This window comes from Rhinatrema bivittatum, chromosome 1 (genome assembly GCF_901001135.1).
Source record: "Rhinatrema bivittatum chromosome 1, aRhiBiv1.1, whole genome shotgun sequence".
NCBI classification, from domain to species: domain Eukaryota; kingdom Metazoa; phylum Chordata; class Amphibia; order Gymnophiona; family Rhinatrematidae; genus Rhinatrema; species Rhinatrema bivittatum.
In genome coordinates, this window is record NC_042615.1 from 222,276,092 (window position 1) to 222,288,272 (window position 12,181).

General features: G+C 38.1%; 1 protein-coding gene across 1 annotated transcript in view; it reads right to left on the minus strand.

Annotated features, from left to right (window-relative positions):
• Positions 1 to 12,181, minus strand: part of HTT (huntingtin) — a 797,032-nt gene that overhangs the window by 443,595 nt on the left and 341,256 nt on the right. Inside the window, exon 24 of the mRNA XM_029606726.1 lies at positions 6,811 to 6,956. Coding sequence (XP_029462586.1) covers positions 6,811 to 6,956 — 146 coding nt within the window. The remainder of the gene's footprint in view (positions 1 to 6,810; positions 6,957 to 12,181) is intronic.

A 12,181-nucleotide genomic window follows, 5' to 3' on the forward strand; every position in this document is an offset into this window, starting at 1 on the left:
GGCTAAAGAGATTAGAGCTGTTCAGTTTGGAAAAGAGATGACTGAGGAGGGATATGATAGAGGTCTACAAAATCATAAAAGGACTGGAATAGGTTAATGTAAATTGGTTATTTACTATATGAAGTTAGCAAGTAGCTCATTTTAAATTGAAGAAAATTTTTTCACTCTGCACATAATTAAGATCTAGAATTCATTGCCAGAGGATGTGGTTACGGCAGTTAGTGTAACTGGGTTTAAAAAAAGTTTGGATAATTTTCTAGAGAAAAATATCCATAAACTTGAATAGTAGCTTGAGATTTATTTAAGTGTGAGTACTTGCCAAGTACTTGTGACTTGGATTGGCCACTGCTGGAAACACAATGCTGGGTTTGATGGACCCTTGGTCTGACCCAGTATGGCATATCTTATGTTCTTACCCGCGTCTCTCCTCCATCTCGAAACATGGGAGTAACCTGCACGGAGCAGCAGTAACTAACTTGGGAAGCTTGCTGGGCAGACTAGATGGACCATTTTGGTCTTTTTCTGCCGTCATTACTATGTTACTGTCTCAACTTCCACCTCTCCTAATCTTCCCCCCTCCATTACCTTTCTCCCATTTTGTTTTCTCTCCTACATCTCCCTGTATCCACTCACCCACTGCCCCATCTCTCCTTTTTTTGCCTCTACCTCATATTCTCTTTTACCCTTCCCCCCTTTCTACTTGGTCCTCCTCTCTCTTTTCCCTTCCATGTCATTCGTATCTTCTTTTTCTCTCTCTATATCCCTTTTTAGCCCTAAATCAGTGCGGTAGTAAAGACCAGGAAATCAACCCTCCTCTCTCGTCCACCCACACACTTTCTATTTAAAGCAAATAGCATGCATGTTTAGGAGAATGCAAAGGAGCTATTGTGCTATGTGAACAGCAGGGTAGGAAGCAGCCCAGCTGCAGCAGCAGCAGTAGCAGTGAGGCACTATTGACAGAGGACAGAGGCTAGTAGGAAGTAAGCCTAACAAGGCTTGTCTGGACAATGAGCTGAGCCAGAGACTAGTGTAGACTGTGCTTAGTTCGACCCAAAAAGAGAGAATGTTGTAGGCAGAATACAATTTTTTATTTATATTTTTAAAACGAGACTAATGTTTCCCAATCCTCTTCTGGAAGGACACCTAACCAGTCAAATTTTCAGCACTGCCACAATAGATACACATGAAATAGATTTGCATACCCTGGGTTGCCAATGTATGCAAATCTCTCTCATGCACATTCATTATGGATATCCTGAAAAAAAAAATGACTAGCTAAGTGTGCCTCCAGGAGAGAATTGGGAAACATTGCACTAAACTATAGGTGAGAGGGCAGTGCAGTGCACTAACTCACAGAGATGAAGCCTAAACTGAATTATGCAGCCTCATCACATTGCTGTGAGGATAAACATGGTATTTTCCACTCAATCATTACAAATATTTACATCAGAATGGATTAACAATAAAACTGAATTCATTGCTTCATGGAAAAGCTAATAATCTTGGGCCCCTGTTTGCATTTCAGGGGACTGCCTGCTTCTCTGAGTTTAAAGAGAGCGAAAAATCTAAATCCTCTCTTTGACGCCCAACCTATGATCCTAATTAGAAGAAAGATTGACTTATACAGAGCTGTTTGAATTTGGAAGAATCTCCCCTTCTGCTACAAATAAAGGAATACACAGTATAACCCTCACTTTTTAAGAATAATGTTTTAGCCTGGTACTAAAGTTACAAGAAAGTGTAAGCAAATCATTTAAACTTTACTTTTATTTTGATGTTAGTAAGATTAAGTTGTATTTTATAGGCAAATGACTAAGGAATAGACAATGTATTCCAAAAAAGGCTTAGCAAATAAGCGAACAGGAAACATTTGTGGAAGAACATAACTGTTGGAGAATCTTATTGTAAAGTTTTAGATTTAATAACTAATGAAGGGGTTTTTTTTTTTTTATTTTGAAGAGATTTGTCAAAACTTGGCTTTGTGCTGACATATTAAAAAAAAAAAAAAAACACAAGTACATGTGTTAAAAATGATAAAATCTGAACTGGTACAATGACCCAGAAAAAGCATTGCTCGCTCCCATACAAGCAACATGGGCACAGTTCCTGAGCTTGTCTAGCTCTTCCTCATTGGGCACCTGGGAATACTGCCACAATAGTGCTCACAGCCTACAGGAAGGAAGAAATCCCAGTCATCACTCACCATTGCCACTTATTGAATGACTCAAGAGGACACGTGTATTGGGTTCTAAGGGGAACTACAGGTCAGGAAACTCAGCTAGACTACAATGGCTGGGACAGACAGGACAATGAAATAAAAAATTAGGACAAAATTCATGAATTTTGTCCTAATTTTTGTCCTAATTTTGTCCTAATTTTTGTCCTAATTTTGTCCTAATTTTGTCCTAATTTTGTCCTAATTTTGTCCTAATTTTGTCCTAATTTTGTCCTAATTTTTGTCCTAATTTTGTCCTAATTTTTGTCCTAATCCTAATGATCCTACTAATTTCCGTCCTATATCCAATCTCCCTTTCATAGCCAAGGTAATGGAAAAATTAGTTAACTCCAGACTCTCAGACTACCTCGAGGAACATAAAATTCTGTTCCCGGCCCAATATGGCTTCAGAAAAGCTTTAAGTACTGAATCACTACTAATTTCCCTGACCGACTACCTCATCATGGGCCTGGACAAAGGTCACACTTATTTACTGATCCTCCTGGACCTCTCAGCTGCCTTTGATACGGTTAACCATTCCACACTGCTAATACAATTAGCAAACATCGGAATAACAGGAACAGCTCTATCGTGGTTCAAATCATTCTTAGAGAACAGAAAATACAAAGTAAAAATTCACAACAAAGAATCTCAACACTACTCTTCATCTACGGGAGTTCCACAGGGCTCCTCCCTTTCACCAACGCTCTTTAATATCTACTTGCTCCCTCTTTGCCAACTGCTAACTAATTTAAACCTTAAACACTTTCTTTATGCAGATGACGTCCAGATAGTCATCCCTGTCAAAGAATCCTACACCAAAACTCTTGAATTCTGGGAAAATTGTCTTAAAAAAATTGATGGACTCCTCTCCAACCTTAATCTAATACTAAACTCTTCAAAAAGCGAACTCCTCCTAATTTCATCTGAAAACAGTAACATCGACACAAATCCTCCACCCAATTTACAAGCTCCACAAGTAAGAAACCTGGGAGCTATCATTGATAACAGATTAAACCTTAAAGCATTCATAAATCAAACTACTAAGGACTGCTTCTATAAACTCCAAGTCTTAAAAAGAATAAGACCACTCTTCCACTTTCAAGACTACAGAACTATTCTGCAATCAATAATATTTGCTAAACTAGATTACTGCAACTCCCTGCTATTAGGTCTTCCTTCATCTCACACTAAACCTCTTCAGATGGTTCAAAACACGGCTGCGAGAATATTAACTAACACTCGGAGAAGAGACCACATATCACCAATCCTCAAAGACCTGCACTGGCTGCCAATTCACTACAGAATCATATATAAATCCATAACCACTATCTTCAAAGCTATACATCAACACTCTCAGCTCAACCTTCAAATTCCTCTCAAAAAATTTACGTCCAACAGACCAATCAGAGAATCCTATAGAGAAACCCTACAAGTACCACACTCCAAATCCATGAGGCACATAACCACCAGAGACAGAGCTTTCTCCACTGCAGGACCAACACTGTGGAATTCCATCCCACCAGATTTGCGACAGGAACCCTGCCTTCCCACATTTAGGAAAAGACTCAAAACGTGGCTATTCATGAAAGCCTTTCCCGAACTAAACTGAACCTATTCCATTATTAAATAGTCGCTCAGACTTTGCCTTAATCATGGTAATTAACATCCCTACCTCATAAGGGCAATTCATTAATGCTTCAAGCACATTGTCTGACATATATACTCTCTCTATTTAATCCCCTGCTTCTTTTTCTATGCTCCAAGTTGTATTACTCCCTTGTTTTATTGTAACTGCATTCCTTAGCCTTTCTCTTGTTTAATGTGTTAATGTTTTATCATTACTATTATCATTATTTATTACTATTATTAGGATCAATGTTATTTTTTACCTTTTTGTTCCCTATCCACTTGTTAAATGTAAACCGGCATGATGCGATATTTATCGCGAATGCCGGTATAGAAAAACTTAAAATAAATAAATAAATAAAAATGAATAGCTGAGAATGAAGTTTCATGATGCCGTAGCACCAGTCAGGGCAGATTCCAATGGTGCAAGAGACTGAGTGGACACATGTTCCAGAAAGCTACTGTCCTGTGATAGTTGGGCTAGACAGAAGAGTCAGAAGGTTTAAAAAGGGGAGAGAACCCCCAAACACTTGTGAAGGAAGGTTCATGGAATTATAGCCCCAATAGAGACCAGTTCAGGTTCAGCTGAATGCCCAAAGAAGCAACTGCAAGGCCATAAAGAAAACAAAAAAGATGTAAAAAAACAAAACAAAACTTCCAACACAAGGAGAAGCAAGTAAACCACAATCAAACAACCAAAGAATAGTGGTACACAGAACAAATAGAAGGTAAGAAAAAAAAAGATGAAAAGAAAATACCAATATAGTGAGATAAAATATTAAAAAATCTATAAAAAGTATTAATGAAAAAGGAAACTTGGAAGGGATCCTTATTTAATACTGTTTTATATGTGTATATATACACATAAACAATGGTTATATAATCCATTCCATAAGTAACACCCAGAAACAATACAATCAATACAGTAATTCCATCCAAACACCTGACATGTAGCATAAGGGACAACTGAAATAATAATTCTTTTCTTATTCCTTTCAAAAAATATACATCCATAAATAAATGTTCATATCATGAATATAATACTTCAATATAAACTTTAAACTTTATTAAAATCATAAAAATAATCAAGCATAAAGAAATTATTAAATAAAAAAAATTACATAACAAAAGATCATTTACAACAAAGTGTTTTAATATATAGAAAAGATACTTACTAGTAGAGAGGGGAAGCAGGAACTAACCACTGAGACAATTGTTAAAAAAAAAAAAGAGATATGGAAAATAACTAAAACAAATGTAGAATAAAAATGTATCACAATATAAAGTATTAATACAATATAGAAACAGAAACTAATACAATATATACGGTATCTACATACCATCTCTCAAGTGGTGCTACCATTCCTACAAGAAAAATGTGAGCAAATGGAAAGTGGGGAGAGGAACAGAGGGAAACCAAGAAAAGGAAAAAGAAAGGGAATATAGGGAGGAATAAGAAAGAAAAAACCCAAAAGTAGCAGTGGGAAAGGAAAGGGGCGTAGGACGTTTTTCTCTCCTTTTCACTCCTTTTCCCTTCTCCCTACTTTCCTCCCCTTAACCCTCCCTAGCGCCCCTCACCTTTTCCCCTTGTTGCTGTAATAATTTAATAATCATACTTTTTAATTATAAAACATTTGTGCTTTTTCTCTTTTTTCTTGTGGGAATGCCAACACCACTTGAGAGATGGTATGTAGATATGTATTTTATATTTCTATTGGTTCTGTTTTTATATTTTATTACTATTTCTTGTAATACAATAGAGGTGGCCAACTCTGGCCCTCAATAGCCACAAACAGGCCAGGTTTTCAGGATAACCACAATGAATATGCATGAGAGAGATTTGCATATAATGAAGGCAGTATATAGAAACCTCATGCATATTCATTATGTATATTCTGAAAACCAGGCCTATTTGTGGCTCTTGAGGACTGAAGCTGGCCACCCACGCAACACATTTTTATTTTAGTTAATAGTTCCATAGCTCTGGTTTTCCAACTATTGTCTCAGCAGTTAGTTCCTGCTTCTCCTTTCTGCTAGTAGATATCTTTTCTACTTTATTTTAAAAACTTTTTGTATATTATCTTTTGCTTTTTAATAGGTTTTTTTGATTATTACTAATTTCTATATTTTTGATTGCTGTTATGCTTCTAATAAGTTTATACTGAAGGATTAGGTTCATGATATTATGAACATTTTTTTTTTATTATTTATGATTTATTTTGTTTTGGATAGGAAAAAGAAAATAATTATTACTCCAATTATCCAATACAGGCTGTCTAGGTGAAACATGGCCATGTCAGGTGTTTGGATGGAATTTTTGTATTGATCATATGGTTTAAGGATGTTACTTATGCAATGAATTATATAACCATTGCTTACGAATATACATATAAAACAGTACTAAATAAATGTTCCTTACTTCTGAATTTCTTGTTTCAGATGTATTTTTTATTGAATTTTTAAATATTATTTTCTCTATATATATATATTTTTAATTCATTCATCTGTTTTTACCCTTATTTGTTCTGTATACCATTATTGTTCTTTGGCAAAAAAAAAAAAAAATTAAATAAATAAATTTAAAAAGCACCAACAGTAAATCATGGTGCTGCCATGCATAATGTCATTGCACCCTCAGGCATATCAAATATGCATGTAATACCAAAAGGTTTAGTGTGGCCTCAGGAAGGGACACAAAAGGTCACACTAATTAAAAAGCACACACATACATATGAAGAGACAAGACCAACAGCAAACAAACTCAAAACATAGCTCTTGGCAAGTATTGCAATTATAGCTCATTATATTTGCTTTAAAAACATTTAGCACATTTCATCACCACCAGGGCCAAATTCCAGGGAATAATAAGTTGGTCAAATTTTTATATACAAATAATAAAGAAAAGAAAAACAAGTCTCTTCTATGTTCTAAACATGAGTCATAAAAATAAAAACAGTTTTGAATACCTGAAGGAGCGTCCTCTGTTTTTGTAAACATGAATTCTAGAAGCGTGTATACTGGAAGTAGTAACATACCCACAGTGCCATCCAACACTCCATGTGCAAATTGGAAACGCAGTTGAGAGAAGACACAAAGCTTCACAACAGCCAAACTAAAAAAGAAAGGGGATATTCATCATATAAATTTGTTTATAGCTTTGCAATACATTGCCATTTTAAGTGATAGATTCCAGAAAGGCACCATAGGCTCCTTGGCACAAAGACATGCAAATAGCAATGATTTCAGCTAGCGAGGGGGGGAGGGGAGGCACCACAACCAGCGAGGTGCTCTGTCTCTGGAGTAAGGGAGGGAGGGAGCAGAGGCTGGGGATACGCTGGCAAGCATGATTTAAAAAAAAAAAGGGGTAGCCCTGCCCACCAGCCTCTTCTTTCAAAGGGAGCTGCTTCGTGGGTCGACAAGAACCTGCAGACCAGTTGCCTGCTCATGCAGCCCTACTCCTGGTGCATTGTGGAGCAATATTAGTTGCAGCCACTTGACTTCTAGTTCTTCTTTTGGTCCACAAGGATGTGGATATTTGGCCGTGGGGGAGGTGGCCTGTTCATAAGAACATAAATTGCCATGCTGGGTCAGACCAAGGGTCCATCAAACCCAGCATTCTGTTTCCAACAAAGGCCAAACCAGGCCACAAGAACCTGGCAAGTACCCCAAACACCAAGGAGATCCCATGCTACTGATGCAATTAATAGCAGTGGCTATTCCCTAAGACAATTTGATTAACAGCAGGTAATGGACTTCTCCTCCAAGAAATTATCCAAACCTTTTTTTAACCCAGCTACACTAACTGCACTAACCACATCATCTGGCAACAAATTCCAGAGCTTAATTGTGCATTGAGTGAAAAACAATTTTCTCCAATTAGTCTTAAATGTGCTACTTGCTAACTTCATGGAATGCCCCCTAGTCCTTCTATTATCTGAAAGTGTAAATAACCAATTCACATCTACTCGTTCAAGACCTCTCATGATCTTAAAGACCTCTATCATATCCCCCCTCAGCCATCTCTTCTCCAAGCTGAATAGCCCTAACCTCTTCAGCCTCTCTTCATAGGGGAGCTGTTCCATCCCCTTCATCATTATGGTTGCTCTTCTCTGTACCTTCTCCATTGCAACTATATCTTTTTGAGATGCAGCGACCAGAATTGTACACAGTATTCAAGGTGTGGTCTCACCATGGAGTGATAGAGGCATTATGACATTTTCTGTTTTATTAACCATTCCCTTCCTAATAATTCCTAACATTGTTTGCTTTTTTGACTGCTGCAGCACACTGAGTCAATGATTTCCTGGGTGGTAGCTCCTAATATGGAACCTAACATTGTGTAACTACAGCAAGGGTTATTGCACTTGTCCACATTAAATTTCATCTGCCATTTGGATGCCCAATCTTCCAGTCTTGCAAGATCCTCCTGTAATGTATCACAATCTGCTTGTGATTTAACTACTCTGAATAATTTTGTATCATCCGCAAATTTGATAACCTCAGTCGATGTATTCCTTTCCAGATCATTTATAAATATACTGAAAAGCACCGGTCCAAGTACAAATCCCTGAGGCACTCCACTGTTTATCCTTTTCCACTGAGAAAATTGACCATTTAATCCTACTCTCTGTTTCCTGTCTTTTAACCAGTTTGTAATCCAAGAAAGGACATCGCCTCCTATCCCATGACTTTATAGTTTTCTTAGAAGCCTCTCATGAGGGACTTTGTCAAATGCCTTCTGAATATCCAAATACACTACATCTACTGGTTCACCTTTATCCACATGTTTATTAACCCCCTTCAAAAAAAAAATGAAGCAAATTTGTTAGGCAAGACCTCCCTTGGGTAAAACCACGTTGACTGTGTTCCATTGCTTCAATGGCAAGGGAGAAAGACTGATACTTCACTTGTTACGGCAGTTACTACCCTAAATCTAATAAGCTTGATACTTCACTTTCAATGCATATCCAGCATAGCTCTCTGCTTCAACGGCAGGGGAGAAAGTCTGATACTTCACTTTCAATGCATATCCAGCAAAGCTCTTTGATTCAATGGCAGGGGGGAATGAAGAAAAGTGGATCTATATACAAACAACCACCAACAAGAACTGAATTACATAATCTGGGTAAACAAATAAGCATGGGTGTAGCTTGCTTATTGCAGTGGTTACTACCCCTAACTAATTAAGCTAGATATTTCACTTAGATGCTGTTCCAACACTGCTCTCTACATTAATGGCGGGGGTGGAAGGGAAATAGAACCAAAAGGTTACTAAGGGCCAAGAGTAACAGATAAGTATGAGAAAACAAACAAAAAAAAAGATTGCGAAAGCTTGCTGGGAAGACTGGATGGGCCGTTTGGTCTTCTTCTGCCATCATTTCTATATATTAAACCATGTCTTTTTATATGCTCTATGATTTTGATCTTTAGAATAGTTTCCACTATTTTTCCCGGCACTGAAGTTAGACTTCTAATTATTCTGGTATGCAATTTTCAGGTACAGCTAGGTATACTTTCCTGATATTGCTGCTCGGCAGTAGGTCACGCTTTCGTGAACCTGGTGAAGTGACGAAGTAGTGACAAAGTGCTTCAGTAGATGCGTCACCAGCTGCTGATAGGCATCCCTTCCCTCTGCATTGTCTAATACAGATTTAATATTTTTGTGCAGTTACTGTGGCACTTGCCTTATTGTGAAGGCTTCTCAATTCTTGTGTTGAAGACTACATGAAAATGCTACTCTGCTGCAACAATATTTCTCAGGTTAAAACATCTGCATTTCCTCGAACAACTCTTGTTTATTGTCACAGTTCTATCAGCTAATGACAGATCAATAAAGGACTTCTGGGTGAGGAAGTTCCAGGGGCTATATCTCCAGCACTAGCACGTCAGCATTTTCTGTCTAGCATCTTTTATTTTTCTTTAGCATATCATTTGTGGCATACAGGTACTTGTCACTTGATGTGATTCACCCTGGGCAGTAGCACAGGTCTCTCAGTTTTCAGACAGCACACACATGGTCCAGTCATACATCTGTGATGTTAAACAATTCACAGTCAGCTTCTGATCTGTACATTTATTGTACTTGGTGCATTTGGTCTTCAGGGAGCCATACTATTCCTGTTCACAGTTCCAGGTGAGTTGACCAGCTACAGTATCTACTCTATCATTGAAAATGATTACTACATACTATTGTGCCTTCGAGTTAGATGGATATTCCTATAGATGAGGTCAACGAAGCACTAACTGGTCAGGTGTCAACGCCAATAGCGTTTTACTTGGTCAAACTGGTATATATATTACATCATTACAGGTATTCTCTTACAGTTTCTAGCAGTAGTGCCTCTTCCATGCCTGTTTTTTTCTCTTCCACAAGCTGTTGCCACAGCTAAGGACCTTGTTTACCAGATATGACAGTTTGATGTTCATCTAGGAGTCATCATGGATTTTGGAGCATGCATGCTATCTTATGGTTAATCTCCTCATTCTGTCAAGTGTATGAATGTGCGAATTGTGCACACCCCTGTTCTAACTCCATAATGTACTTAAGCTTTAGAGATCACTAAAAAGTGACCTTCTAATATGGTAAGCACATAATCTCCCTGAATCCACTGAAGTGACTGCAAGTTCTCTACGAGATCCCTCAGCTCTTCCAATCATTCTCTGCATGATAGTTTGCGGGAACAAGCGGTGATTCCCACAGGACTGGAAGAAGAAATTCAGTCTGACTCCAGCCTTTCTTAAAACATGAAAACACAGCAGTAAACTGACTTTACCTTCAGACAATGTGTTCTCTCTCTACTCTCAAGCTGTGCGACTTTGTCTCAGCTCAGAGTTTGGACAGTGTTATACACAGGAGCTGCCTTCCTCCTGGAGAACTGAGCCTGATCTAGTTATCCTCACCTGGATCCCAGCTCTTATTTCCCCAGTCTCTGGTTATGCCCTCTGAGCCCCACCTACCCCGCAGGATCCCGCCAAAAAAGCATACTCTCTCCTTAAGGCATTTAAAGTGGACCTGACATCTAGCCTTGTCCCGCACAGGTAAATAGGGGAACATTAGGGACACTGCCTCACATAGCTATTATTTTCAATAAGACCTAAATAATCATACTGGAAAGAAAGAACAACGCTCAACTACCACCACTCAACATAATGAACCAAAAAACGGCAATCTCACCGGTCAATCATGCCCGCAACCTTGGAGTCATAATTGACAAGGAACTTGCCTTCAAGAACCACATCACAACAAAAATCAAAGACGGATTTCACAAACTCCTAACCCTACATCATTTAAAACCTTTCCTCTCCCCCAACGACTTCAGAACAGTCCTTCACCTACTTATCTTCTCCAGCCTGGACTACTGTAACTCCCTGCTAGTCAACTTTCCTCTTAACACCATCCGACCACACCAAATCCTCCAAAACGCAGCTGCAAGAATACTCACCCGATCTAAAAAACATGATCACATTACTCCTACACTTATATCACTACACTGGCTACCAATAAAATTTAGGATAGAATACAAAATACTATCCATACTACACAAAATAATTTACAAACAACAAACAAACTGGCTAAGTACATACATAAAATTGAACTCTCCAAACAGAAACCTCAGATCAGCTAAAAAAAAGACTATTAAAGATTCCACCTGCTCATTCCAAACAACTCACCTCAACGCAAAAGAGAGCAATTTCTCTAGGAAGCCCTAAACTCTGGAACACTCTTCCAATTGAACTCAGAACACAACAAAACTTAAAAACTTTCAAAAAGATCTAAAAACCTGGATGTTTACCAAAGCCTACCAACTCACCTAATGACTCTAAAACACCACTTCCCTCCTAACGACACCATGCAAATATGTGGAACCAATGCAAGAAAGTAACATACCACACAATGAAACCGATATAGCTTGACCCACGAACTACGTTTATAAAATCGACAATATCTACATTAACATTCACATGAACCTTTCAGAAACTGTTAAACATTGAAACTTTGTAAACCATTGTGATGGCGAAACAGAACGACAATATATAAAACTCGATAAATAAATAAATAAAATACTGCAAGGTCTGTAGACCCAACACTGTGTAATTTGACAGATATTTTCTTGCCATCACACAATTTGTGTGGGCATTTCACCACTCCTTAACAACTTAGTCTACGATCCCCTTGCTCTTCTTTACAGGAGTTCTATTTTGCACCTCAGATGGGCTATGGCATCCTCTTTGCAGAACCTGGTTTTCCATAATGCATAGCTGGTTTCTCTGCCATGGAGATCAGTGCTCATCCCTTGGGGCTCTGGCAATCTTGGTCTCAAAAGTGGTCCCATTATA